The 26,549-nt window shown below is 55.2% G+C and overlaps 1 protein-coding gene across 1 annotated transcript in view; it reads left to right on the top strand.

The window, feature by feature from the left end:
* The window catches only part of UBE2G2 (ubiquitin conjugating enzyme E2 G2), a 33,202-nt gene extending 7,291 nt beyond the window's left edge, over positions 1–25,911 (top strand). The window contains exons 2-6 of the mRNA XM_046001706.1: positions 8,265–8,300; positions 8,389–8,434; positions 18,988–19,106; positions 21,424–21,564; positions 25,239–25,911. Of these exons, the coding sequence (XP_045857662.1) occupies positions 8,265–8,300; positions 8,389–8,434; positions 18,988–19,106; positions 21,424–21,564; positions 25,239–25,351 (455 nt within the window). The 3' untranslated portion in view covers positions 25,352–25,911. The remainder of the gene's footprint in view (positions 1–8,264; positions 8,301–8,388; positions 8,435–18,987; positions 19,107–21,423; positions 21,565–25,238) is intronic.
* Positions 25,912–26,549: the final 638 nt, after the last annotated feature.

Below are 26,549 nucleotides of genomic sequence, written 5' to 3'. Positions count from 1 at the left end.
TATTACAGGCAAGCTGACCATGTGGATTTTTGGGTTTCCTGGGACATGTAAAAGTTGTGTTTACACTATGTGATTGCATAACAGCATTGTGTCTGAAAAGTGTACTCACCTGTGTTTTCCCCATTGTGTATTCTTGGCTCCTTTGTTCTAAGTTAATAGACCATATATGTGTGGATTTATTTCTGGGTTATTTTGTTCCACTAATCTATGTATCTGCTTTTACGCCAGTTCTCAGTGTTTTAACTACTGTAGCTTTGTGATATAGTTTGGAATCAAAGAGCGTCATGCTTCCAGCTTTGTTCTTTCTCAAGTTTGCTTTGGCTACTCTGGGTCTTTGGTGGTTCCATACAAATTTTAGGCGTGCTCTATTTTTTGAAAAGTGCCGTTGTAATTTTGATACAGATTGCACTGAATCTGTATATTGCTTTGTGTAGTATGGACATTTTAATAATTTAATTCTTCCAGTCCATGAGCATAGGCTATCTTTCCATTTCAGTCTTTCATTCATGTCTTGTATTTTTTTTTTCTTAAAAGATTTTATTTTTATTTATTTGTCAGAGAGAGAGATTGCACAAGCAGGGGGGAATGGCAGGCAGAGGGAGAGGGAGAAGCGGATTCCCCACGGAGCAAGGAGCCTGATGCGGGACTCAACCCCAGGACCCCAGGATCGTGACCCGAGCTAAAGGCAGATACTTAACCAATTGAGCCACCCAGGCGCCTCAGTGTGTTGTAGTTTTCAATATACAGGTCTTTCACCTCCTTGGTTAAGTTTATTCCTAGGTATTCATTTTTATGCAGTTATAAAGGGGATTCTTAATTCCTTTTTTTGATAGTTGACTATTTATGTATAGAAACACAACAGATTTTTGTGTATTGATTTTTTTTGGTATCCTGCAACTTTACTGAATTTGTTTATTCTAACAGCTTTTTGGTGGAGTCTTTATTTTATGTTTAATATCATGTATGCTGCAGATAGTGACAGTTTTAATTCTTCCTTTCCAATTTGGGTGTGTTTTATTTCTTTTTCTTGCCTAAAGGGGGAGGATTTTGACTACTCTGTTGAATAAGAGTGGTAAGAAGAGGTATTCTTATCTTGTTCCTGATCTTAGAGGAAAACCTTCCAGCGTTTCATCATTGAGTCTGGTATCGACTGTGGGATTTCATATATGGCTTTTATTATGTTGAGTTGTGTTTCATCTCCGCCTGCTTTGCTGAGAGTTATACACAGATGTTGGAGTTTATCAGATGCTTTTCTGTACCCGATGAGATGATCGTATGATTTTTATCCTTCATTTTGTTAATGTGGTCTGTCATATTGACTCATTTGCAGATGTTGAACCATTCTTGCATTCCTGGAATAAATTTCATTTGATCATGCTCTAGGATCCTCTTACTATATGTTGAATTTGGTTTGCTAATATTTTGTTGGGGATTTTTGCATCTGTGTTCACCAGGGATATTGGCCTATAATTCCCTTGTGATATTCTTGTCTGGTTTTGGTATTATGGTAAAACTGGCTTTGTAAAATGTTCCCTCTGTATCGTTTTGTTTTGTTTTTGTTTTTGTTTTGTAAGAGTTTGAGAAGAACTGGTATTAATTAATTCTTTGAATGTTGGGTAGAATTCACCAGTGAAACCATCTGGTCCTGGACTTGGGTGTGTTGGGAGGTTTCTGATTACTGATTCAGTCTCCTGACCACTCATCCGTGTGTTCAGATTTTCTCTTTCATCATGCTTCACTCTTGGGAGGTTGTGTGTTCCTAAGAATTCATCCATTTCTTCTGCGTGCAGTTTGTTGGCCGGCAGTTGTCCATGGTAGTCTCTTGTGATCCCTTGTATTTCTGTGGTGTCAGCTGTAACATCTCTTTCATTTCTACTTTTATGGTTTGAGTCTTCTCTCCATTTAACGAGGTGAGTCTAGCTAGAGGTGTGTCGATTTTATCTTTGAAGAACCAGCTCTTAGTTTCATCATTTCTGTTGTCTTTTTAGTCTATTTCATTTATTTCTGTTCTAATGTTTGTTCCTTCCTTCCTTCTGCTAACTTTGGGCTTCACTTGTTCTTTTCCTAGTTTCTTGAGGTGTAAAGTAGGTGCTTTATTTGAGATTTTTCCTGTTTCTCTACATAGGCACTTATCACTATGAACTTCTCTTTTAGAACTGCTTTTGCTGCATCTCATTAATTTTAGTATATTACGCTTCCTGCATTTTAATTTTATGTTTCCAGGTATTATTTTAAATTTATTTTTTGGTTTCTTTATTGACTCATTGGTTATTTAGTAGCATGTTGTTTAATTTCCATATAATTGTGAATATTCCAGTTTTCTTCATGTAATTCATCTCTAGTTTCACATTACTGTGATCAGAAAAGATGCTTTATATGATTTCACTCCTCTTAAATTTGTTAAGACTTATTCTGTGGCCTAACATGTAATTTGTCCTGGAGAATGTTGTACTTGTCCTTAAGAAGAATGTGTCTTCTGCCGCTTTTGAATGGAATGCTCTGTAAATATCTGTTAAGCCAATCTGGTCTAATGTGTTATTTAAGGCCAGTGTTTTCTTACTGATTTTCTGTATGAAAGTGAGGTATTAAAATCCCCTACTATTATTGTATTACTTTGTCTCTCTTTAGTTCTCTTAAAATTTGCTTTATATATTTAGGGGCTCCTGTGTTGGGTGCTTAAATAGTTACAAATATTATGTCTTCTTGTGGATTGACTCCTTTATCATTATATACTTCCTTTCCTTGTGTCTTAATACAGTCTCTGTTTTAAAGTCGGTTTTGTCTGGTAGAAGTATAGCTGCTCCAGATTTCTTTTGGTTTCCATTTGCGTGGAATATCTTTTTTTATCCCTTCACTTTTAGTGTGTGTGTCCAGACATCTGAAGTGCGTCTCTTGTAAGCAGTATGGGGACGGCTCTTGACTTTTTTTACCCATTCAGCCACTCCCTGTCTTTTGATGGGAGAGTTTAGTTCATTTACATTTAAAGTAATTATTGATAGGCATGGCTTGTTGCCATTTTCATTAATTGTTTTCTGACAGTTTTTTTAAAAAATCTTATTTATTTGACAGAGAGCAAGCACAAGCAGGGAAGCAGTGGGCAGAGGGAGAAGCAGACTCCCCACTGAGCCTGATGTGGGGCTCCATCCCAGGACCCTGGGATCGTGACCTGAGCTAAAGGCAGACACTTAACCCACTGAGCCACCCAGGCGTCCCTTCTGACATTTTTTTTTGTAGCTCCTCTCTGCTCCTTTCTTCTTCTCTGCTTTCTTTGTGGTGTGATGACCTTCTCAGGTGGTATGCTTGTGTTTCTTTATCTTTTGTAGGTTTGCCCCAGGTTTTTGCTTTGTGGCTAGCTACCATGAGGCTTACGTATAACAACTTATGTTTGTAACAGTCTATTTTAAGTTGATAATAGCTTAAGTTTCTAAAGCTCAACGTTTTTACTCTCCCTCACCCCCACATTTGATGTTTTGATGTCCCACTGTACATTCTTTTATCTGTGTGTTAACTATTATAATCATAGTTATTTTTACTTACTGTGTCTTTTAACCTTCATCCTAGCTTTGTAAGTGCTTAACCCACTACTTTTACTATATATTCAACTTTCCGGTGAGATTTATTCTTTCACACATGCTCTTGTGAACACCTTTTCTTTTCAGCTTAAAGAAGAACGTTCCTTGAAGGCCGGGTTAGTGGTGATGAACTCTTTGAGCTTTTGTTTCTCCAGAAAACACTTTATATCTCCTTCACTCCTGGATGATCGCTTTGCCGCTGGGTAGAGTTATCTTGGTTAGAGGTTTTCCTTTCAGCACTGAGTACCTCATGCCACTCTCTCTGGCCTGCAGAGTTTCTGCTGAAAAATCCGCTGAGAAACTTAGGGGGTTTCCTTGTACGTGATAAGCTGTTTTTCTCTCGCTGCTGATTTATCCTCCTTCCATGACCTTCCCTACCCTCATCTGCTGCTTTTAAGATTCGCTCCTGGTCTTTAGTTTTTGACATGGAATCGTAATGTGTCTTGGTGTGGGTCCCTTTGGGTTCCTCTTATTTGAAACTCTCTGGGCTTCTTGGATCTGGATGTCTGTTTCCTTCCCCAGGTTAGGGAAGTTTTCAGCCATTACTCTCCCCCGCCCCCAGCTGTTACTTCTTCAAGGAGATTTCTGACCTTTTCTCTCTCTCTCTTTTCCCATGATCCAAATATTAGTCTGTTTGATGTTGTCCTATAAGCCCCTAAGCTATCTTCACTTTTTTTTTCTTTTTTCTTCTTGCTGCTCTGATCACGTGAGTTCCACTCCTTGACTTTGAGCTGTCTGACCCTTTCTTCTGCTTCATCTAGGCTGTATTTCGGTCAGATTTTGTATTCCTCGCTCCGTAACTTCTTTTTTTGTTTGTTTGTTTTTAGAGAGGGAGAGAGAGAGTTGAGGGGGGCAGAAGGGGAGAGAATCTACAAATAATTCTGAAATGAATAGCCTAATGCCTTCATCTTTTCCTATTTGTGCCAGTGTGTCTGTCGCTAGGGGAGGTTCTGAGACTGGGATCGCTGGCTGGAAGGCTGAGTTTATATAGCATTTTGTGTGGTGGCTGGTTTTTAAGCCACTATTAAGAAAATGTTTTGAACAAATTAACATTCTCAAGGATTCAGGGCTATAGTTTGTGCAGACTTCTCTGATATTGTTAAGAGTTTTTCTTCTTGAATTTGTTTTTACCAGTAAACGTGAAAGCGCTGTGGGTGTGTGTGTTTTGGAAACAAAGCGGGGAAAGGAAAGGCTGTCAGGACCCCTTCCGCCGTTGGGGGAGCTCGGGCCGCGCCATTCTCCTCTGACCAGTAGGTGCCGCTGTTGAATCAGGATGCGGGTGGGCGGCGGCTGGGTGCTGGTGTCTGCAGCCGCCCAGAGAGCATCCTCTGCCCTCCCTCGGAGGAGGGTGTCCCGCGGGGAGGTCCAGCGGGCCACAGGTGAAGAACACAGCCAGCTCGTTTGCGGGGAAGCACCCCTTCAGGGCTCCCGGGGAACAAGTGCTGTCTCTGCTCTGTTGTGCCCTCGGGCACCCCCACAGCCCGCCCCAGCGGTTGGCAACTCGCCTGCTTTAAGTGTTGGTTTTCCTTATAATAAGGTGATTTGACTTTAGACATGGAAACTAGACTGGATTTCAGATGACTGGGTGTGCAGAGCCTGGTGAGCTGGGTTCCGGGATCCCCCCGGGGCCACTTCTCCAGGTCTGCCGTCATGCAGGGACAGAGACGTGACAAGGGGCTGAGACAGAGTCTGTCCTGCCACACCCGGGGGGCTCCGCCTTCCTGCTGCTGCTCCTCGTTCGCACCTCGTCCCCCCTCCCAGGTGTCTGCTGCCCTGCTTCCCCGACTTCCTCTGGCGCCCCCTCTGTCCCTTCCCTTCCCGCGGCCGGCGGGGCTGGCATGGCCACGGGACACCTGTGGCTCTCGGTGGATTCGGCTGGCTCGGCGGCTCGCCTTCCTTGCGGAGGACTCGTTTCTGGCAGAACGGGGAGCATTCCTGCTCCCTTCTCCCTCCGTGGCGGTGGCACTCCCTAGTCCCTGTGGCACCTGAGTTTCCAAGTGTTCCCTGGGGGACTGCTCCGGCGGCTCTGTCCCTTCTGTGTGCGCGTAGATGTCTCCGGCTAGTGTCGTCTCTCCCTGGAGCCTCACACTTGTTCCTCCAGCCACCTGCCTTTTTATTTTTTTAAGGTTTATTTTACGTATTTTAGAGAGTGAGAGTGAGTGGTGGAAAGGGGAGAGGGAGAAGGAGATAGAATCCCAAGCAGACTCCTCGCTGAATGCAGAGCCGGACGTGGGGCTCGATCCCGTGACCCCGAGATCATGACCTGAGCCCAAACCAAGTCAGATGTCTAACCAGCTGAGCCGCCCAGGAGCCTCTTTACTTGTGTGTTTCCTTTTTTTAAGATTTTTTTTTTTTTTTTATTTATTTATTTTGACAGAGAGAAATCACAAGAGAGGCAGGCAGAGAGAGAGGAAGGGAAGCAGGCCCTCCGCTGAGCAGAGAGCCCGATGCGGGACTCGATCCCAGGATCCTGAGATCATGACCTGAGCCGAAGGCAGCGGCTTAACCCACTGAGCCACCCAGGCGCCCACTTGTGTGTTTCTTAGTCTCCATTTTCATGTGTTTACATGAGAATTCCCGCTTTCCCTTCAAGCCTGTCCCTTCCTGTTCCGTCGCAGGAATAGTGCTGCCGTTCGCTTAGTGCTTCGGCCGGGAACCCGGAACAGCCTTGTTCTTCCTCCCGGGCCACGCCGCTTCCGCCGCCTGCACAACAGACCCCCCCGGTCACTCCGCCTGCACAACAGACCACCCCCCCCCCCCCGGCCACCCCATTCTCACGTACTACGCTGACTCAAGCCGTCACCTCCCCGTCCAGGCTGTCGTGGTAACAACTCTTAAAATCCTTCATTAATTTGAGGGGCGCCAGGGTGTTTCGGTCAGTTAAGTGCCTTTGGCTGAGGTCATGATGTCGGGGTCCTGGGCCCGAGGCCCGCGGGTGCACGGCAGGCTCCCGGCTCTGCGAGGGCTCCGCTTGTCCCTCCCTCTGCCCACCCCCGCCCCATTTGCTCATGCCCTCTTTCTTCTCGCAAAGGAATAAATCTTTTAAAAAAAGTTGGTTAATTTGAAATCAGCCGGTGTGAGGACAGGTGCAGGGATGGACGTGTTCCCCTCAGTGAGCTCCCGGAGCATCACTGCCCCGACTAAGCAAGAAGTCTGCAGCTCCCCAGGACCCCACAGTGTGGGACCCCCACGCCCCAGAGCAGCTCTGTCTTCGCAGGAGAATCACCGCCTTGCTTTGTTCTCCCGCCGAAGCCTGCGCTCTTAAGCGCTGCAGCTCAGCTTGCCGGGTGTTTAATGACCGTCATCAGTGAAATCTAGCGGTACGTGTGGTTCGTGTTGTGTGTTCTGTGTCGTGCGTACGTGTGTAGTGTGGGGAGTATTGTGGCGATAAGTAGACACCTGGCTTCCTCGCACGACTTTATGTCGTGTAGCATCATTTATTGTCGCTTTTGTCCCCTGTGCGACTTCCACAGTCTCTTAATCTCGTCTACTGTAGGTAGATATCTGGGTGTTTTCATTTTGGGGGCTGTTATGGATAATGCTTGTACCAGGGGGTGGTACTCAGCCACAACAAAGCATGAAATCTTGCCGTTGGCGACAACATGGAGGGACCTCGGGAGCGTCGCAGTAAGTGGAGTAAGACGGGGACGGGTGTCAGGCGGTCTGACCCGCGTAGGGACTCTTAATCGGAGCGGCCGCTCACAGACACAGGACGCCTCGTGGTAGCCAGGGGGATCGCCACGGGCAGGAAGCGTGGAAGTGGTCGGAAGGTACCGACTTCGGTTATAAAAGGAGCGGGGCCCGGGATGTCGTGCACAGCACAGCGACTGCAGTTGGTAATGCCGTGTTGTACGCTTGAAAGTTGCCCAGAGAGCAGATCTTAAACGTTCTCCTCGAAAGAAAAATGGATTTGTGAGCGTGTGTCAGTGGATGTTAACTAGACGTGCCCTGCCCATTTCGGAATATGAACGGATACTGACTCCCCGTGTCGTACCCGAAACTGACGGGATGAGTCAGCTATATCTCAGTTAAAAAAAAAAAAAGGAGCCCCTCCTGTGTCACCTTCCCAGCGAGGCGTCACTTGCCCCCGCGGGTGCGTCTTTCTCACTTTGTCACCTTGTACTCTGCGGGACCTGAAACTCTCTTTTCACGAGTGCGCCTGGTCTACCGTCTCCCTTCACGAGCGCATGAGCTCACTGAAGGCAGGGCCCTTGTCTGTCCTTTGCCCCTGCGTGTCCACTGGCCGGAGGAGCGCTGGGCAGAGACATGGAATGGACGGTTAGTGCTCGGACCGCTGCTGCCCGTGGCTCTGGCTGCTCCTCAGAGCTCCGAGGGGACCGGGAAGCGAGTGAATGGACAAGCAGCAGCATCCGCGTTTGAATGGTCTTGTGACCAGAACTTTAACTGTGTACTTTTTGTTTTTTAAAGATTTTATTTATTTATTTGACAGAGAGAGATCACAAGTAGGCAGAGAGGCAGGCAGAGGGGGAGGGGGAAGCAGGCTCTCCGCTGAGCAGAGAGCCGGACTCCGGGCTCCATCCCAGGACCCTGAGATCATGACCTGAGCCGAAGGCAGAGGCTTAACCCACGGAGCCCCCCAGGTGCCCTCTTATATACTTTTAAAAAGTGTTATTAAAATGCCAACGTAATGCCCATTGTATTTCATAATGGTTTTCCTTTTTCGTTTTGTAGAATTAACACTGAATCCTCCAGAAGGAATTGTGGCAGGTAAGACACCGACTTAACCTCTTATAATCGACTTCTGATCGCCAGCGTTGCTTCGCAATTAATTGCGGAAACTGTTTTTCCTCTGCAGGCCCCATGAATGAAGAGAACTTTTTCGAGTGGGAGGCCCTGATCATGTAAGTTCATTACATGTGTTTCTGGTTTTCACGACTTTCCCGGATACGAGACCTTTGAATCCCTTCGGCAGTGCTTCCAAGTGTCCGTTTCTTCGTGTGTCTCCTGAGTTGAGCTCGTTCTAGTCTGCTAGTCTCAGAGCAGAGAACAGCACAGATGTGTATCCTGAGAAGCGGAAATGTCTCCTTAGAGCCAGCGAAAGGTTTAGTCGATGTTGTATTTCTAGAGTTTTACAGTAGTTAAGGTTTTTTCTTAAAGATTGTGTTTATTTGACAGAGGGCGAGCGAGCACAGGCAGGGGGAGCGGGAGAGGGAGAAGTGGGCTCCCCACTGAGCAGGAACCCGATGCAGAACTCGACCCCAGGACTCTGGGCTTACACCCCAAGTCCGAGGTGGACACTTAACCGACTGAGTCCCCAGATGCCGCACAGTAATACGTTTTGAACGTTGTGTGGCTGCGCTGGTTTAGCTTTAGGCAGCGCCGGTGGTTCTCACCTTGGGGAGAACCGCTCCCCGCTCCCCGAGGGCTCCCCAGGAGTCCTCAGCTCTGAGTGGAGATGGGCCCCTTGGGGTGTGAGTGAGCCTCTGGCCCTACGCGCCTGTGCACCCACACCTCCCTCTTTCTCTCCTCCCCACGGAGCCCCTCTGCTGCTGCTGCTGCTCTCCAGGTGCCTCGTCTGGCCTTCCTGACCCCGGCACGCGGCTTAGTTCTGAGGCCAGCCGTGTGGTTCCTGGCCCTGCCGTGGAAAGCTTATGCGTGGATTGCCCATTTCACTTAGTGATGTCACAAACAGACCCCCGAATCTAGAATGTTCTAGATTCCTATGACCCAGACGCTCTGTTTGCCTTCCTCGTACTTTAGCGGGCAGTTTCCGAGTTACCGGCCTGTCTGAGACTCGCTGTGTTTTCAGCAGAACGTGCTTCGTGACATTTGTGCAGTTGAGTGACCCCGGCCTCTCCGTTCTCTCCGTAGGAAGACGAGGTGCCGCAGTCAGTCGGCAGGTGTTGGGGCTGGATTTGTTGGGTTGAGGAGTGCTCCGTGGGAGGGGCAGCCAGGCCTTCAGACACCGGCCCCCCCCTTGGGGTCTGCCCAGGGCCAGCGTCACATCAGCTCTTCACGCTTTCTGTGCTTGAGGAATACCGATGGTGTCGTCCCTGGAGGTTAGAGTAACATGTGGAGAAGAATGAGGGTTTTGTTTTTTTTTTTAAAGTTGTTTTTTTTTTAAAATATTTTATTTGACAGAAATCACAACTAGGCAGAGGCAGGCATAGAGAGAGGAGGAAGCAGGCTCCCCGTGGAGCAGAGAGCCCGACGTGGGGCTCGATCCCAAGACCTTGGGATCATGACCTGAGCCGAAGGCAGAGGTTTTAACCCACTGAGCCACCCAGGCGCCCCAGAATGAGGGTTTTTGATAAAGCAAAATCTTTTACACTGTCCAGAGAAAGTACCGCGTGCATGCCGTCTGATTGCTTGGGCCTGCGATGCCTGCTGTTTTTCCCGTGCCGAAATGTTCCTGGCATAAGGATGTCTTTGCAGTCTGTACTTTTGTGTCTTTTGTCCCCTGAAGCAGTTGCCATGGGATGGCGAGTGTCCGGCTCAGCACCGTCCGGCGTCTGTGGAACTTGGCACCGAGCCTTTTATTTTTTAGGAAACAGCAGGTTATATCGTCGGAACCTGAGTCGTAGCCCTGCTTTTCCACTTGCTGTGTACCGTGCGCTCTCTCCGTGTTCGTGCAGGCAGCTGTGCGTGCCACCTGGCCGCGAGCCTGTGGGGAGGGACACGGGGCTTTGGAAGGCTTGAGTGCAGAGGTGCGTGCCCCCTGGCAGGTCTGACAGTTTGCAGGGTAGTGGCTTGTGCCCGTCGGCAGGCTTAGTTAGAAGCCCGCTAAGGGACATGGGAGCCTTCCGGTATGGTTTCTAAAGTGTTGGGGTAACTAAACCTGTTAGGGTCACTGGTACTAATTTGAGATAAACACTACAATATTGGACCAGTATTTTGGAAACACGGTCATAATGAGATGCAAAGGCAACAAAAGCAGAAATCAAGAAGCAGGACAATGTCCAACTGAAAAGCTTCTGCTCAGCGCAGGAAGCCATTGACAGGACGAAAAGGCTGCCTACAGGATGGGAGAAGAGGTTTGCGATCCCGTGCCTGTGACCTCTCCAAAATACATGAAGACCTGGCAGAATTCAACTCCAGAAATTTAAATCATCTGATTTAACAACGGGTCGAGGACCTGAACAGACGCTTTTCTGAAGAAGACACACAGATGGCCGACGGGTGCTTGGAAAAGTGCTCAGCATCACTTGGCGTCCCGGGAAAGCGCATCAGAACCCCAGGGAGGCATCACCTCGCACCAGTCAGAGCGGCTTCACACAAACAGACCAGAAACAACAGGTGCTGGCGAGGCTAGGAGAAAGGGGAGGCATGTCATTGCCGCAGCTGCTCCGGAAAACTGTGTGGAGCGTCCCCAGAACTGAAACAGAGCTGCCCTAGGCCCAGCGATTATACTACTGAGCGTTTACCCAGAGACAACACCAACCCCGACTCAGAAAGCCGTCGGCATCCCCGTGTTCCCGGCAGCATTATTTACAGCAGCCAGAGTTGCTCTCCAGCGGTGGATGAGTGGACAGAACAGGCGGTGTGTGTCCACACGCACGTGTGCGCACACACGGGATAACAGCCTTAAAAAGGATGGAAATCTTGGCATTGGTGAAAACGTGGATGGACCTTGAGGATATTATACTCAGTGAAATGAGTCAGAGGAAGAGAAATACCATGCGATCTCTCAGGTGGGATCTGAAAACCCCAAAACCCCGAAACTCAGAGAACAGATGGGTGCCGGAGGAATGGGGGGGGGGCAGTGAAATGCGCAAAGGAGGACAAAAGCCCAAACTTGCAGCTGCAAAATAACTCTGTCCTGGCAGTGTAAGGGACAGCGTGGTGACCAGGGTTGGTGACCCTGCAGTCGGTAAGTGAAAGTCCTCAAGACAGTGAATCTGCAAGTCCTCATCACAAGAAGGAACAGTTTGTAACTTCGTATGGTGATGGGTGTTCACTCGATTGACAGCGGTCGTCCTGTAGTGTCTCCAGAGCCTGGCCCCCGCTGTCCCCCTCCTGGACGTAGACCATGGTGTGTCAGTTACACCTCAACTTCAACTTCAAAAAAAAGTAAGGAGAGCTTTTCCGGTTTCTTCCGCACGTTCATATCTGAGTAAGGCTGTTGCGTTAGCATGGAATTGCCCTGCTTCAGGATTTGGTGAGCCTCCGGGTCTGGGTCTTGTTCTAGACCCTTTTACAAACAAGAGGCCGTTTACAAATGTACTTAAAACACCTATTAGGGAATTAGCTGTCCTCCCATTGATCGGCCTCACGCTGCCGTTTTCGCAGACACCTGGCTGAGTTTCGCTCCTTAGTGATAGGTTTTCTTTTCTCTCTTTTGTTCTTTGATTGTCTCCGGAGTTTCTGTGGTGCCCCAGTGTTTCTGAAACCATGCGTGCCCTGTTTCCGGGGGGGCACGGGGCCATGGGGTCTTACCCACGGGGCCCCCGTCTCTCCTCGGCTGTGCAGTGAGGGTGCTTGGGCCACAGGTGCGAAGGATACGGGGGGCCCATGTGTGCCCCGAGAGAAGGAGGCGGAGGGTGTGCGACGGGAGCACAGGAGGGGGACGGAAGAGTGAAACTGCCACAGCCTCCTCTCGGAGGAGAAGTAGAAGGCCCTCTGGGACGCCCAGCTGGCCCCACCAGAAGAGCGTTCGACTCTTGATGTTGGGGTCATGAGTTCGAGCCCCACGTGGGTCCAGAGATGACTTCAATAAAAACTTTAAGAAAATAGGTGGCAGGTAATTCTGCTGGCTCCCGGCTGGGCATACGGTGGAGTCTGAGCCGTGGCCCGGAAGACGACCAGGCTTCCCAGCAGACGGGGAGCTGTGGGGCCCGCGGGCGGGGGACGGGCACGGCTTTGTGCCCGCGTGCCTGCCGCTCGGCCCTTAATCGGAGCAAAACAGACTGACGCGCCATCCGTGTGGGGACGTGGTGTCCCGTTTGGCCTCTTCCAGGTCCCGAGTCCGGCCCGTGCGGCCTTGTTGCGCTGGGCCATCTGGGGACCCTGTCCACACACCGTGGGTGTGCTTCTCTGGGGGAGCCCCGTGCTGCAGGCCGGCTCTTTGTCCTCGGGCTAGAAGAGGGGGGAGGCCTTGGGGATCTCGCTGCCCTATTCTGTGCTTCCCCAGGGCTCTCGGAGCGGCGGCTGTGAGCGGTCTCCCTGCCCGAGCCGCGGCCTCACTCCCTCCAGGGGCTCCGGTGAGGACTCCCCCCCTCCAAGAGGCTGGGGACCCCTCGTGAGCTCCCCCCACACGTCACAGCTGTGGGTGTGAGGACCCCCACGTGGGGCTCTTCCGCCCGCGCTCGGCCTGGGGGGCCGGGTGCAGAGGGCAGGGTCACGGTGGCCACCCCGTACGCCGGGCCCGTGGGCGTGCGGCCACCCTGCCGGTGCGCCTGCTGACTGAAGCACAGCCCTGTGCCTCCGGGGGGCTCCGGCCCGGCAGCCCCTGGGCAAGGCGGCCTCCTGCCGCACTCCCTGCCGTGACTCAGGAGTGGAAACGTCGTCGTCCCACGTGATGCGAGGCACACGCTGCTGTCCGGCGCCGGATGCCGTGTGACACCGGGACGGCTCCAGCGCACTCTGCTGCCGGCGTGGGAAGGTCTCTGGCGTGTCACCGAGTGGGAAGAGCAAACCAGGGAGCGACGGCCTGGACCAGTGTGGTCGCTGGGATGCTGTCGGGTGGGGTCCGGAGACCCTCCTTGTCGTTACCACTGGGGAGTTGGGCCCCTGGGCCCTGGGGTCAGCGCTGCGGCCGAGAACCAAGTTTCATCTGTGTCAGGTGTCGACGACGGAGACTTCAGTCAGTTCACAGAGGTTTGAGGCCATCCCCGCGACGCTTCTGCAACGTTTCCAACGTGCCTCGCGTCGGTCTGCATTCCCAGCCTCGGCTGGAGGCCGCCTGTCGCCTGCGTTTTGACTTACGGATTTGCTCTTCTGGACTTTCCTGCGAATGGAATTACAGCACCCCGTCTCGGGCGTCTGGCTTCTCCCACTCTCAGAACGCGTCCATGCCTCCTGCACCTGCTGTGTGTGTCGCTGCCTCCTGCCCCCGAACCGGGTCCCCTGGGGGCATCGGCTGCCCCTGCCCTGTCCGCTCGCGGCATGGGGGTGCCGGCTGCTGTGGCGAGAGCCGCCGCCGTCCCTGCGCGGCGTCTGCATCGTGTGCGCGCCCCGCCGGGCCCACGGGACGAATTCGCGTTCACCGGCTGCAACCGCCGCGCTGCTTTCCCGGCAGCTCGCCCTTTTGCCTGACCACCGGGACGGCCGGCGCTCCCCCTTCTCCGCCCCTCACCCTCACCCGCGCTTGACGCCCTCCCCGCTGCCTCGTGGGTGTGCGGGGCGCTCACCGTGGGCGTGGGTGACTTCTCCTGTGACTCACGGTGCAGAGGCTCTCTGGGGGCCGCCCCTGCGTCTTGGTGGCCTGCACGGCGGTTGCCCATGAAGTGGACTCCTCTTGTGGAGTCTGCGTTTGTCTGTGTACAAACCCTTTGTCAGATGTGTGATTTCAGCGGTTTCTTTCTTTTATGGTCCAGGTTTTCGGTGTCGCACAGCCCAAGGTCCCGGAGGTTTTCTTCTGTGTGTTCTATTTGCAGCTCTCATGTTTGTGTTTCGCATCTTTGGGCCGTTGGGGTCGCGCTGGAGACGGCATTCGGGAGGGCCCAGCTCCAGTCATCGGCGCGGGTCGCGGACTTGCCTTGGCGGCCCCGGCGGAAATCGGCGGACCACACGCGCGCGGGCTTCTGTGTGACTCCGAGTTATGCACCGTTGATCTGGGCCTGTCCTCCTCCCGCCGTCACAGTCTTGGTTCCTGTAGCTTTAGAGGAGGTTTTGGAATTGGAAAGTGCGAATCCTCTCGTTCTGTTCTCTTCCTCCAGATTCTTTGCCTCTCCCTGGGTCCCTCGCATCTCCCTCTGGATCTTAGGATCAGCGTGTTGGTGTCCGCAGGGAGTTCCACAGGGATGGTGTGGAGTTGGTCCGAGGACGGCTGCCGCCTGCACAGCCTCGAGGGCTCTCTCACAGGCCACTTCATTAGGTCTCTTCAAATTCTTGTCAGCCGTGCCGAGATACATTTAAAAAAAATTTTTTTATTATTTAAGGATTTTTATTTTTTATTTCACAGACAGAGATCACAGGTAGGCAGAGAGGCAGGCAGAGAGAGAGGAGGAAGCAGGCCCCCTGCTGAGCAGAGAGCCTGATGCAGGGCTCGATCCCAGGACCCTGAGATCATGACCTGAGCCGAAGGCAGAGGCTTTAACCCACTGAGCCACCCAGGCGCCCCTCCATGATACATTTTTAATTTGAAAAACTTCAGTTTTGCGGATGAAGGTGTGTGAGTAGATGAGCAGAGACGAGCTTGGAGAGTAACGAGGCTTCCCTGTGTCGGCCTTGGGGAGGCGAGTCCGGAGGGGACGTGGAGGGGAGCATTTTGTTATTTTATACACCTCGTGTATTTGAGTGTTTTCCAACACACTCTTTTCTAGTCAAAGTCAGTTCACGTCGTGAAGGTTGGGTTCGTCAGAACGGAACGGAAGTTCTGGGAATGATAGGCTCGTTTAGTTCCAGTATGGGTCAGATACATCTGATTCAGTGTTCGGGGATGTCTGTGTCACAGAAAACCCCACATTAGAGGACGCCCCAGCCTGCCTACGGACTGGTCCAGGCTGAGAAACTCTGCTGCGCCGTGCTCTCCCGAAGCAGAAGACGCGTCCTCCTCCCGTGGTTCTCGGCCCGGGTTCGCACATTGGGACGATCAGGCTGCACAGAGCACGACACATGACGGAGAATGCAGCAAAGCCGCTGTCCGGCCGGCTGTGTCCGCCTGCTCCTTGCCCCGGAGCCCCCCTCAGCCCCAGCCTCAGTCCCGGGAGCCCATGCCGTCTTTCCTGCCAGGCCGTGGGCTCCTGCTGCCCGGAGAGTGACTGGGGGGCCTCGTGCAGCTGCCGCTCCGGTCGTCCTGGTGAGGCCTAGAGCCCGGCGGCCAGAGGGAGTAAAGGCCAGGAGCCCCGGCAGAGCCAGGGCCACCCCCCACCTGGGTGAGCTGGGGCGCTCCGCTGAGGGGCAGTGATGGCAGGAGGGGGAGACGCCCCAGCCGACAGCAGGCCTCCTTCCAGCCCGCCTGCCGGGTGCTCTGGGGATTCGGCAGCGCCACGGCCGCGATGGCAATGACTGCGGTCTCGGAGTGGCCTCCTTCCTCGCCCGCTGCGAGTGGTCCTGACCCGGGAGAGCGCGTTCTCCCTTAGCCGTGCAGCTGCGGTTAGGCGCTCGCGAGTGGTTTACGCTCTCCTTGACCTACAGCCTTGTCTGGGTGTCTGGGATGTTTGTCGGTGTGCTGTGTGGGCTTGGAAAGGACGGCCGGCTTCTGCGCTGCTGCAGCCGCAGTGATATACAGGTCGCGGGCTGAGAACATTCCTGGCGGCCGCCGGCTCCCTCCCACGCAGACAGCCAGGGCACACGGCAAGCGCCACGGCCTCTGCGGCCTCCGGCGCGCAGCCTGGTGTCTCCCGTGTCACGTCGGCGCGGTCCCAGCCGGGGACGGGAGAGCGTTTGCGCACTGGGATGTAGCGTGCAGGGACTAAGGGAGTGTTTGTGCTGGTTTCAGGGACTCGGTGCGTGAGCGCGTGTTTTCGGCAGCTCAGGGCTCAGGGTGGGCCGGACAGTGGACCGTCCAGAAGGGAGACCGTGGCTCATCAGTGGCCGTGGCTGGCCAGTGGCCAGCTTCAGGCCGCGAGTGTGGCCCTCCCAGCGTCCGCTCAGCCCGTCGTTTCCCGCAGTCTGGCGGCCGGACGGAGCGGCTTGGAAGGTGGTTCCCTTCGCCACGTAGAGCACGGTGGGACATGTCCCTCGGATGCTCGTCTCAGGGATGGAGAGTCCCTGCCTCCGAGCTCTGAAACAGGGCAGACCGTTGTCTTAGTGGACAGATGGACGACAACTTGCTGGCTTTGAAGACTTGGTATGTTTCAGATGAGTTTGTTTCCTTTCTTGTACTTTATTTTATCTGAGCATTTTTGAGATGAGGCCTTTAGTGAGAGAGAAGTGAGGCTTTCTGGAATGTGGCACCAAGGTTCGTCCAGAAATAACACGGGTTGCGTCAGCTCCGCGACAGCATTTTCCAGAGTCAGCAGGCCCGCTGGGCACGGGCCCCCGTGTGCTTGTCGCGGCCGCAGGGCGTCCTGGAGGACAGGGAAACCCTCCGTTCAAACCAGTAGCGAACTAGGGCATTTGAAACCAGCTTTGGCATGTAAGATGTGGGAGCCCTTAGGGAAATGTTTGCTCATGCTTCTGAGGCTACAGGGGACCCAGGGGGATTTTTTTTTTAAGTGTTAAAGAAAGCCTTGTTATGAGAAACAAAGAACTTACCAGAGTGTTGAGCAAATACATTTGGCTTGTTCCAAAACACTACCCAGATTTCTTTCTCCTCTGACTTGGCTGTGCCCGCGATGCGGAGGCACCAGGCACCGGGGAGCGTTCCTGACGGACGCTGGAGGGCTGCCTGTGGCCGCTGGCCTCCCGGGAGCCGTGCTGGGTGCCTCACTCTGACCTGGACGCCTTCGGCCCGTGGCCGTGCTCTGTGATCGCCGGCCTCCCCAGCTTTGCTGACCCTGGGGGGAGCGGAGCTTGCAGACACCCCACTGCTGGGGACCTGCGGATGGAGGGCGGGGAAAGGGACAGTCACTATCTGCCCACAGAGGAACAGGCGTCCGGGATGGGAAGTGCAGAGCAGGCCTCAGACCGCCTTGCTCGCTGGCTGCTGCTGGGGGCAGCGCCCGCTCCCTGTGCCGCTGGCAGCCCCTTCTTCGGGATGGCGCCCTGCCCGCTGCTGGTCCCTCTTCATGTGGCTTTCCCAGTCCTGGTTTCCCGCCAAGGCTGTGGGCGCTGTTGGGACACTCACACCTGCAACACAAAGTAGTTATTCACTGTGGTTTCCCCCCAAAGTAGCAAGGGCACAGTTCTCAAAATCAAGGTCGGTCTTTTAAATGGGGGAAAAAAAAAAAGTGCTCCCCCAAACACTTCTCGCCGTGTCTCGTTTTGACTGCTTTGCTGCAGCTGGGCCCCCTTCCTCCCGGGATGTGATCTGGGCATCCGCGGCAGGCGCTGTCGAAAGCCCTGGGCAGCTTCACAAGTGACAGGAAAGCCCCCTGTCCCATGTCCTTTTGAATTTTTTCTTTTTCCTTAATTGTGGACATGAACGTCGTTGATACTGCTTGCAAGTTTATGTTGTTATTTTGCTGAATCAAAATAGTCTCATTGATTTGAAACAAATTCATACTTCGAGAAAATAATTTTTTTTAAAGATTTTATTTATTTATTTGACAGAGAGATCCCAAGTAGGCAGAGAGTCAGGCAGAGAGAGAGGAGGAAGCAGGCTCCCTGCCGAGCAGAGAGCCCGATGCGGGTCTCTATCCCAGGACCCTGGGATCATGACCTGAGCTGAAGGCAGAGGCTTAAACCGCTGAGCCACCCAGGAGCCCCGAGAAAATGATTTTTAAACAATGAAGGTTGTGTCAGAAGAAATCTATTTCAGCTGTTTTTTTCCTGAGCCAATCTGGTTTTCATCTGGAAAGGGAGCCTGTCTCCGGCGTCGAGCTGCCCCTGCAGCGGCCTGGGTCTCGGGCTCCTGGGGTGGTTGTTTGCAGAGCTGCTGGTTCGCATCCTGGCTCAGCGGGACAGGCCCTCCTAGAGGCGGTCATATGAGCGACCCTAACGCACACCCGTAAGGGAGGGCTCCTACTAGCCGCTGCCGTCGTGGCCCACATGGGGGCCCGGATATTGTTAACTCACACGTGTTGTGTTGGGGTTTGACAGGACTCAGCAGTGCTTTCGTCCGCCTCTGCCACTCCCCGTGTGATGGGGACGGAAGCCCAGGCAGACAGGCCCGCAGGTGCCCCGTGACGCTGCACCCCGGGGAGCGCCGGCCTGGCTCTGCCGCACGCGTGTGCACACCCGGCTCCCGCAGGAGCTGCGTCAGGGGTCACGGGTGCTCCTTGCCTGTTTCTTGAAGGTGACAAAATCGTTTCTTGGGCGCTTTTGAAAATTTCAAAATAGCCTCTGAAACAGCAACTCTTACGCCTCATTCAATGCGCTGTGCTGTGGCGCGTGCCTGCGGCGCCTTTCCCAGGCGAGGGGACAGGAAGGCCGGAGTTGCTGGCTCTCTCCTCCGGTCCCGTGTTTCGGGGAGGCTCTGCCGCCCGCGCTTCCCTCCTCTAGTGCAGACGCTGTGCCTGTGATTCGGGTTTGCGCTTGTCCCTACGTCTGACCCAACTGCCGTGGGCGGGGAGGCGTCGCTTCCCTGCTCAGAGACAAGCAGCGGTTCACCGTCAGCAGTCACATGGTCTCAGCAGTCACATGGTCTCTTCACGGGCGCTTGTGACGCAGTGGAAATCTCCCGGCTCCCCACTGGTGTGGTGGGCCCTGGAAAACGTACTTGAGCTTCTCTGTCCTTTCTGTCCCCCAGGGGCCCAGAAGACACCTGCTTTGAGTTCGGGGTCTTTCCTGCCATCCTGAGCTTCCCGCTGGATTACCCGTTAAGTCCCCCGAAGATGAGATTTACCTGCGAGATGTTTCATCCCAACAGTAAGTGCTGTGGGGCGTGGTTCCGACGGGGAGTGAGGGGCTGCGTGCGGGGACGCAGAGCCCAGGAAGTGTAACCCGTGTGTTAAACCGCAGCATCAGTTGAAAGACAGTGTGACGTGGATGGTGAATGTGGCCCTGATGCTGGGCGCCCTCTGACCTGTTCGCTCCTTCTTCCCGCGGGCCAGTCAGAGACGCGAGCTGGGTGTGCGCACAGTGCGACTCCGGCCCCGGCCCGCTGTGGGTTCCGAAGTGGGGACCGTCAGAGCGGTCCAGGTTTTCAGCAGCCACGCTAGACTGTACATCCGAGTACTATACAGATACTTTCAGTGATCTAGAGCTTAATAATCCAGAATGATAGTTCTGTGTCGACTAGCAGAGCTGGTCACGTGTAATCGTTCTTGTTACAATTTACTTTTTCTCAAAACAATTCGTGTGTAAACGTACGTAGCTGGAAATGTGGCACAAAAATGTTGAAAGTGATTCTCTTTCAATAATGGCATCTTTTTTGGTTTTTGTAAATCTTTTTTCTAAAATAAACATGTATTTTAAAAGGGGGGGAATTCCGTCATTAATTACATTTATGGATTTAAGTTGGGAAAGTGTCCAGTGGTAGGAATTGGATTCCTGGATAGCTCTGGTTTTTACTTTTTCCTTTACAAGAGAAGGTCGTAGATAAGAGTGTATGTAGTACGTATAGTATAGTAAGAAAATACGTTTTTAATGATCACGTTTAGGATAATGTTCCTTTTAAAAAATTTTTTAAAAAGATTTATTTATCAGAGAGAGAGAAGGAGAAAGAGAACAAGCAGGGGGAGCAGAAGGAGAAGGAGAAGCAGAGAGCCCGATGGGGGGCTCGATCCCAGGCCCCTGAGATCATGACCTGAGCTGAAGGCAGACGCTTCACCCACGGAGCCACCCAGGCGCCCCTAGGATAATGTTCTTTTTTATAAATGATTATCGCTACTAAAATCATGATCTTAATGGTTGTGGAGAATAAAAGCGAGAAAGATGCCCTGTTCTGTAGAAATGAAGTATTTTCTTATTTGAGTATTTATTTTCCTGTACTTTTCTGCATATAAAACAGCTCAAGGCTCATTTAATCCACGAGAGCATTTACAGAACTTGCCGAGCCTTTGACACCCCTTGGCTTAATAACAAATGAACCCACCTCGCCGTTCTCCCCTAGCCTGCGCACCTCCACCAGTGGGGGGAGGCCTGCCCAGACCCCCACCCCTGCCAGTGGGGCTCAGGATCGTGCCCCCTGTGGGACTGGCCGCCCAGACCCTCATTTGGATCGTCTCGCGTTCTGCTGATGTTACGTGGGGGTCGTTAGCTCCCTCCTCAGACAGACTGTTTCGGACTTTTCTATCCTCACACTGATGCAGTTCTGTGTGCGCGGCAGGTGCTCAGAAGCACCGTTTTTTCGAGAATGCCGGCTGTGAGGTGGCCACGGTCGAGATTCGGTGGCGCACGTGTGTGGGCGTCCGAGCCACTCGGGTGTCTCCGGTTGGGGCTTCTGCGCTCACGAGGAAGGGGAGTTACAAACATTTATCCTGAATTGTCTGTCGTTTCTGTTATTATAACCTACGGCCTTACAGTTTACAGCGGAGTCTGTCCTGGGTCCACGTCGAGCCGCCCGAGGCTCTCCCGTGTGAGAGAGAGAAGCGGCGGGCGCTGCAGTGTCCTTGGCAGGCTCGGTCACACACTGGGAACAGAGACGCGTTTGTCTCCACCCCGAGCACAGGCCTCTGGTTCCTGCCGCTGCTGGGGGGCGTGGCTTCGACGGGACACGGCGGACCTCCGGGGCACAGAGGACCGGCTGTGTGTTAGAGGCAGGCCCCGGGAGACGGCAGGGCACCTCCTTCTTCCTTCCAGAGGTCTCTGTAATCCTGGTTGCCTTCATCCTGGCACCGTGGACATAGATTTCCACAGTCCAGTTAGTGCCGGGGTGTCACGGGGGCATTGGAAAATCTTAGAAATCAGCTCTGACAATTAGCGTGAGTAACGCTCATTACGAGAGTTATTTTGGTCAACTCGTTCTCTGCCAGGTTACTGGTCATTAGTGCCTTCAGATGCTGAAAATTCCAGATCCCTGTGGAGGCGGAGCCGTGGGGGGTGTCTGGGGCCAGGCAGCCGGCCTCGAGCCCGGTCGGTGAGCACGGGCCCAGCCGGCTGGGTGCACCAGGGTGCGGCACTCGGGGCCTTGGGCTCTGCCGCCGCCTTGCGAGCAGCTGGCTCTCCGTGTCTGCGCCGCTGCCCACTTGCCGCGCGCTGTCCCCGTTCTCTCGGCTCACCTGCTGCGTCCTCGCCCCCACAGTCTACCCTGACGGCAGAGTCTGCATTTCCATCCTGCACGCCCCCGGCGACGACCCCATGGGCTACGAGAGCAGCGCCGAGCGGTGGAGCCCCGTGCAGAGCGTGGAGAAGATCCTGCTGTCGGTGGTGAGCATGCTGGCAGGTACGGCGGCCGCCCCGGCCCGGGGATGGGGGGGCTGGACAGCGCGGGGCTGCCCCGTCCTCCTGTGTCCTCTGCCGTCCTCCTCCGTCCTCCTCCATCCTCCTGTGTCCTCCTGTGTCCTCCTCCGTCCTCCTCCGTCCTCCTCCGTCCTCCTGTGTCCTCCTGTGTCCTCCTGTGTCCTCCTCCGTCCTCCTGTGTCCTCCTCCGTCCTCCTGTGTCCTCCGCCGTCCTCCGCCGTCCTCCTGTGTCCTCCGCCGTCCTCCGCCGTCCTCCTCCATCCTCCTGTGTCCTCCTCCGTCCTCCTCCGTCCTCCTCCGTCCTCCTGTGTCCTCCGCTGTCCTCCTCCATCCTCCTGTGTCCTCCTCCGTCCTCCTCCATCCTCCTCCGTCCTCCTCCGTCCTCCTCCGTCCTCCTGTGTCCTCCTCCGTCCTCTTCTGTCCTCCTCCGTCCTCCTCCGTCCTTCTGTGTCCTCCTGTGTCCTCCGCCGCCCTCCTCCGTCCTCCTGTGTCCTCCGCCGTCCTCCTCCATCCTCCTGTGTCCTCCTCCGTCCTCCTCCGTCCTCCTCCGTCCTCCTCCGTCCTCCTGTGTCCTCCGCTGTCCTCCTCCATCCTCCTGTGTCCTCCTCTGTCCTCCTCCGTCCTCCTCCGTCCTCCTGTGTCCTCCTCCGTCCTCTTCTGTCCTCCTCCGTCCTCCTACGTCCTCCTCCGTCCTCCTCTGTCCTCCTGTGTCCTCCTCCGTCCTCCTGTGTCCTCCTCCGTCCTCCTCCGTCCTCCTCCGTCCTCCTGTGTCCTCCTGTGTCCTCCATCCTCCTCCGTCCTCCGCCGTCCTCCTCCGTCCTCCTCCGTCCTCCTGTGTCCTCCTCCGTCCTCCTGTGTCCTCCTCCGACCTCCTCCGTCCTCCTCCGTCCTCCTCCGTCCTCCTCCGTCCTCCTGTGTCCTCCTCCGTCCTCCTCCATCCTCCTGTGTCCTCCTCCGTCCTCCTCTGTCCTCCTCCGTCCTCCTGTGTCCTCCTCCGTCCTCCTGTGTCCTCCTGTGTCCTCCGTCCTCCTCCGTCCTCCGCCGTCCTCCGCCGTCCTCCTCCGTCCTCCTCCGTCCTCCTCCGTCCTCCTCCGTCCTCTGCCGTCCTCCTCCGTCCTCCTCCGTCCTCTGTCCTCCGTCCTCCTCCATCCTCCTGAGTCCTCCGCCATCCTCCTCCGTCCTCCTCCGTCCTCCTGTGTCCTCCTCCGTCCTCCTCCGTCCTCCTGTGTCCTCCTCCTCTGTCTTCTGTCACGGTCGTGTCTGTTTGTGCTTCATCTACGTACGCCGTTTCTGCTTTTTCACTGAATTACTTATATACGCACATCGTGATGATGAGTTTGTACGTTGGCCAGAGTGAGCCGAGCTCCGGTCCTCGGGGATCGCGTTGTGGAGCCGGTGTTTCCTGGGGCATCTGCCGTGTCGCTGATGCTGGGTCCTGGGGTGTCCAGCGCAGTGTGTCCCAGACCCTAGCCATAAGCCTGCTTTCTGAGGGGACTTTCCAGATCCGCCCATGGCGGCCAGTCACTGACACATCCCGAGCTGGACACACAGGGGCTGTCCTGTGGAGGAGGTACCGAGCTAAGGGGGCGGGAGGGGCATTCGGAGTGAGGCCTGTGGCTCGCTTGGGGACACTGCCCGCACCGGCTACGGCTCGAGCTCAGCCAGGGACATTAGGCCACGCAGCCGCACCTCGGCAAGACTGTCCTTGCGGCAGGGAGCCTGTCGGGCAAGTGTTGCGATGGGCTGGGGGACAAGGACTTCTGCAGGCCGGGGACCGCTGTGGGGCCACAAGAACGGACTGCATTTGGGAGACAGGCTCGCTGGTGTGCGCGGTGACTCCTGTGTCTCTGACCTCGGCACCGGGGCAGGGGGCTGCCGTCTCCGGGACAGGAGCCCGCAGAGTTGGGAGAAGCGTCTGGAGTGGGGGTGTCCGTCCCTGGTGGCCGCTCGGCCGAGGCCCGCTGTGCAGGTGAGGCTGAGTCACGTCCGGATGAGACGGTGGCTGAGGGGCAGGACAGAGAGCGTGCAAAAGGGCACGAGGAAGGAGGGGGTTCCTCAGGGAACCTAGGGCGATAGCCTGGACCACCAGGAGGAAAAGAAGAGGAGGGGGAGGCGCGGGGGGAGGCTCGGGGGGCCTCGGTGGCCCTTCGGCGGCACGAAGGTGAGGACGTGCGGCGTCCGTGCGTGTGTGAGGGCAGAGGCCCTGACCTTCCCTCCCGCCTGAGGGGCCGCCGGGTGAGAGGCGGTGGGTCGGGGTCTGCAGACGTCAGCTGCAAGTCCTGCAAGTCCACCGGTAAAGTCCTGCTGTAAATTCTTTTCTTAAAAGGTTTTATTTACTTCCTCATTCTTAAAGATTTATCTGTTTATTTTGGAGAGCAAGGAGGCGTGGAGGGAGGGAGAGTCCCAGGCTGACGGTTAGAAGGTTTTCCCGGAGGGGCGCCTGGGTGGCTCAGTCGGTTGTTTCGGCGCCTGATCTCGTCTCAGGTCTTGATCCCAGGGTTGTGAGTTCGAGCCGGGATTGGGCTCCGCACTGGGCGTGGAGCTTGCTTGAAAGAAAAAAGAGAGTGTTTCATCCTATTTCCTGCACGCTGCTGTCCCAGTGCGTGCCCTGTGCTCTGAGACACTTTCTCAGCTCGGTTGTCCCCCAGCTCAGCTGTGGCTACTGCCCCACTCGGCGCCCTCCGTCCTGGCCTGCTTTGAGAGGAGCCTGTGGCCCTTGGTCCTCTGTGAGCCTTCTGGGCCCCGGGTTCCTGCTGTCACCGGTGCTGGGCAGGGAGCTGGGCTGGCCCTGTCCGTGCTCGTGTGCTCCCTGCCGTCAGGCCTGCCCAGGGGTCCCCTGAGCACACCCCCTCCTCAAGGCTTGCGGGATCCCCAGTCCTCTGCGTCCTGTTCTCCCGTCGCCCACTCTAGCCCCGAGTTTGGAACGATGCGCGTGTGGACGGTCCTGTCTGTAGGTGCTCTGGAGGGTGCGCCCTCCGCACACACAGTCCCCTGCACTGGACCTCACACCCAGGACCTGCCAAGGAAGCTTCTTGAACAAATGGGAGGAAGAAGTCATCATGGTTGAAGGGACAGAGATGGGGCGGCCACAGAGGGACGCAAGGCTGGGCAGGAGGGAGGGGCCCGGGTCCTGCTCGCGGCTGGCCTCTTGGCTGTCTTTTCTGCTCCCAACCAGCGTTTCTTGCTGTTCTGGCTCCTGGCCCCGTGGGCCCCACTCCCGGCCCGCTCTGGGTCTCTGGCTCCCTGCCTTCCTGCCTCTGTGTGTGTGTCCTCATCTGTCTGGGGCACCTTTTGGGGTCAGGTGTGCCCCGGGGCCGGGCATCGACCTTGCCTTGGCCCGTGGCAGGAGCTGGGCGGGCATCTGGATGGAGGAGTTCGGCCCAGGGTGTCCAGAGCGAGATAGAACGTTTGTCTTCAAGACGCTCGGGATGTAGGGGTCACGAGGGTCAGTCTTCCTGCCACGTGTGTGTCGCGACTTCACGCCGCCTCCCAGCCCCCCTCGGTGGGTCTGTCGGAGAGCCGGCTCCCTCCCCTAGCGCGTGGTTCTGGGACACGGCTCCGGAGGGACACGTGGAGGGTGTAAGCGAGTTGGAAGACCTCGCCCGGCCCTTGCTTCCCAGAGCCCCTTTCCCACGGCGTGCGTCTCTTCTCTTTCAGAGCCCAACGATGAGAGTGGTGCCAACGTGGACGCTTCCAAGATGTGGCGGGACGACCGGGAGCAGTTCTGCCGGGTGGCCCGGCAGCTGGCGCAGAAGTCCCTGGGGCTCTGAGGCCCGGCCTCGCAGACACGGCGCCCAGCCGCGGCCGGGCTTTCTCTGCTGAACGCGTAGCGACAATGACGCTCTGTGCTGGTACCAAAAAAGGCAAGCTTGCAGAACCACACAGCTCTCGTTTCCCTACCTTTCCCGCTCCAGACAGGCTTCTTCTCTGAGATTGTGGTGTGTGCAGGATGATGACCGCCGGAGGCAGTGTTTCTGTGTTGCTGGCCTGGCGCTTTGGGGAGATGGTGACAGCCGTCCCCACCCCCTCTCCCGGCGGGGTGCACCGCACAGCCCGTGGCTTCCCTTCTGTCGCAGTCGGTGGGGGCGTGTGTGCCACACTCCTGGGGGCTAGAACCAGTGACGCTCCTCCGAGGAAGCGGGGCCTCGCAGCCCGAGCAGCGGCCGGCAGGCTGGCTCTGTGGGCCCGGCCGGGGATGGCACTTGGCTTCCGTGCTTCAGAGCACTTCCCGCCTGTTTCCTTATAATCTCGTTACATCATTTTGTTCGTCGTGTGTTACACACTACCACACTTAGAGATACTTTCAGGAAATAAATGCTTTTTAAAAACACGGATTGATGAGAAATGGGGTGCGTCAAAGAGGTTTACTGCTGGTTGTGAGGACGGACGCTGTCTTCCCGGTCATAGTTAGATCTGTGTCCTCGCTGACTTGCGCGTCACTAGGGCAGGAACACGCGGCCCCGTGTAGACGCGGGAGCCTGACACTGAGACGGCCTTGTCGTTTGCAGCGTGGCCTGGGAAGGGAACGCTCACCCTCGTGAGTGCCGGGCGCAGAGGCGTGCCTTATCCCCGACCTTGGGCGCTGCCAGCGTGGGGGCAGGGCACTTAGCGGTGGTCTGTGATCTCGCTGCAGCCCCGGAGCCCGGCAGCCCAGGGGGCCCAGCAGCACCGCGCCAGGGGCTCCGTGAACGAGCAGTGACGGACGTGTCTCAGAGTCGGGTGCCTGGCCGGTTTCAGACACGTCAAATTTAAGTAGGAATCTCTATTTTTGAAATAAGGGACTGTTGTAAGACAGACAGTAGGTCACACTTTCCATCATCCTCCTCCCCCTTTCGGACGCTGAGCGGACGAGTCTTTTCTTGGTGTCGCTGGGTGCTGGTGGGAAGGGCTCGGTCCCCATGGGGCTTCTGTGAGGAAACAGTCTTTCCCTCTTGGGGGAGCCGTCGTCACGCTGACGTTCAGTACGAG

This window comes from Meles meles, chromosome 4 (genome assembly GCF_922984935.1).
Source record: "Meles meles chromosome 4, mMelMel3.1 paternal haplotype, whole genome shotgun sequence".
In the NCBI taxonomy this organism is placed as follows: domain Eukaryota; kingdom Metazoa; phylum Chordata; class Mammalia; order Carnivora; family Mustelidae; genus Meles; species Meles meles.
The sequence above is the reverse complement of the archived record's forward strand: the minus strand, read 5'-3'. Positions and strand labels throughout refer to the sequence as shown.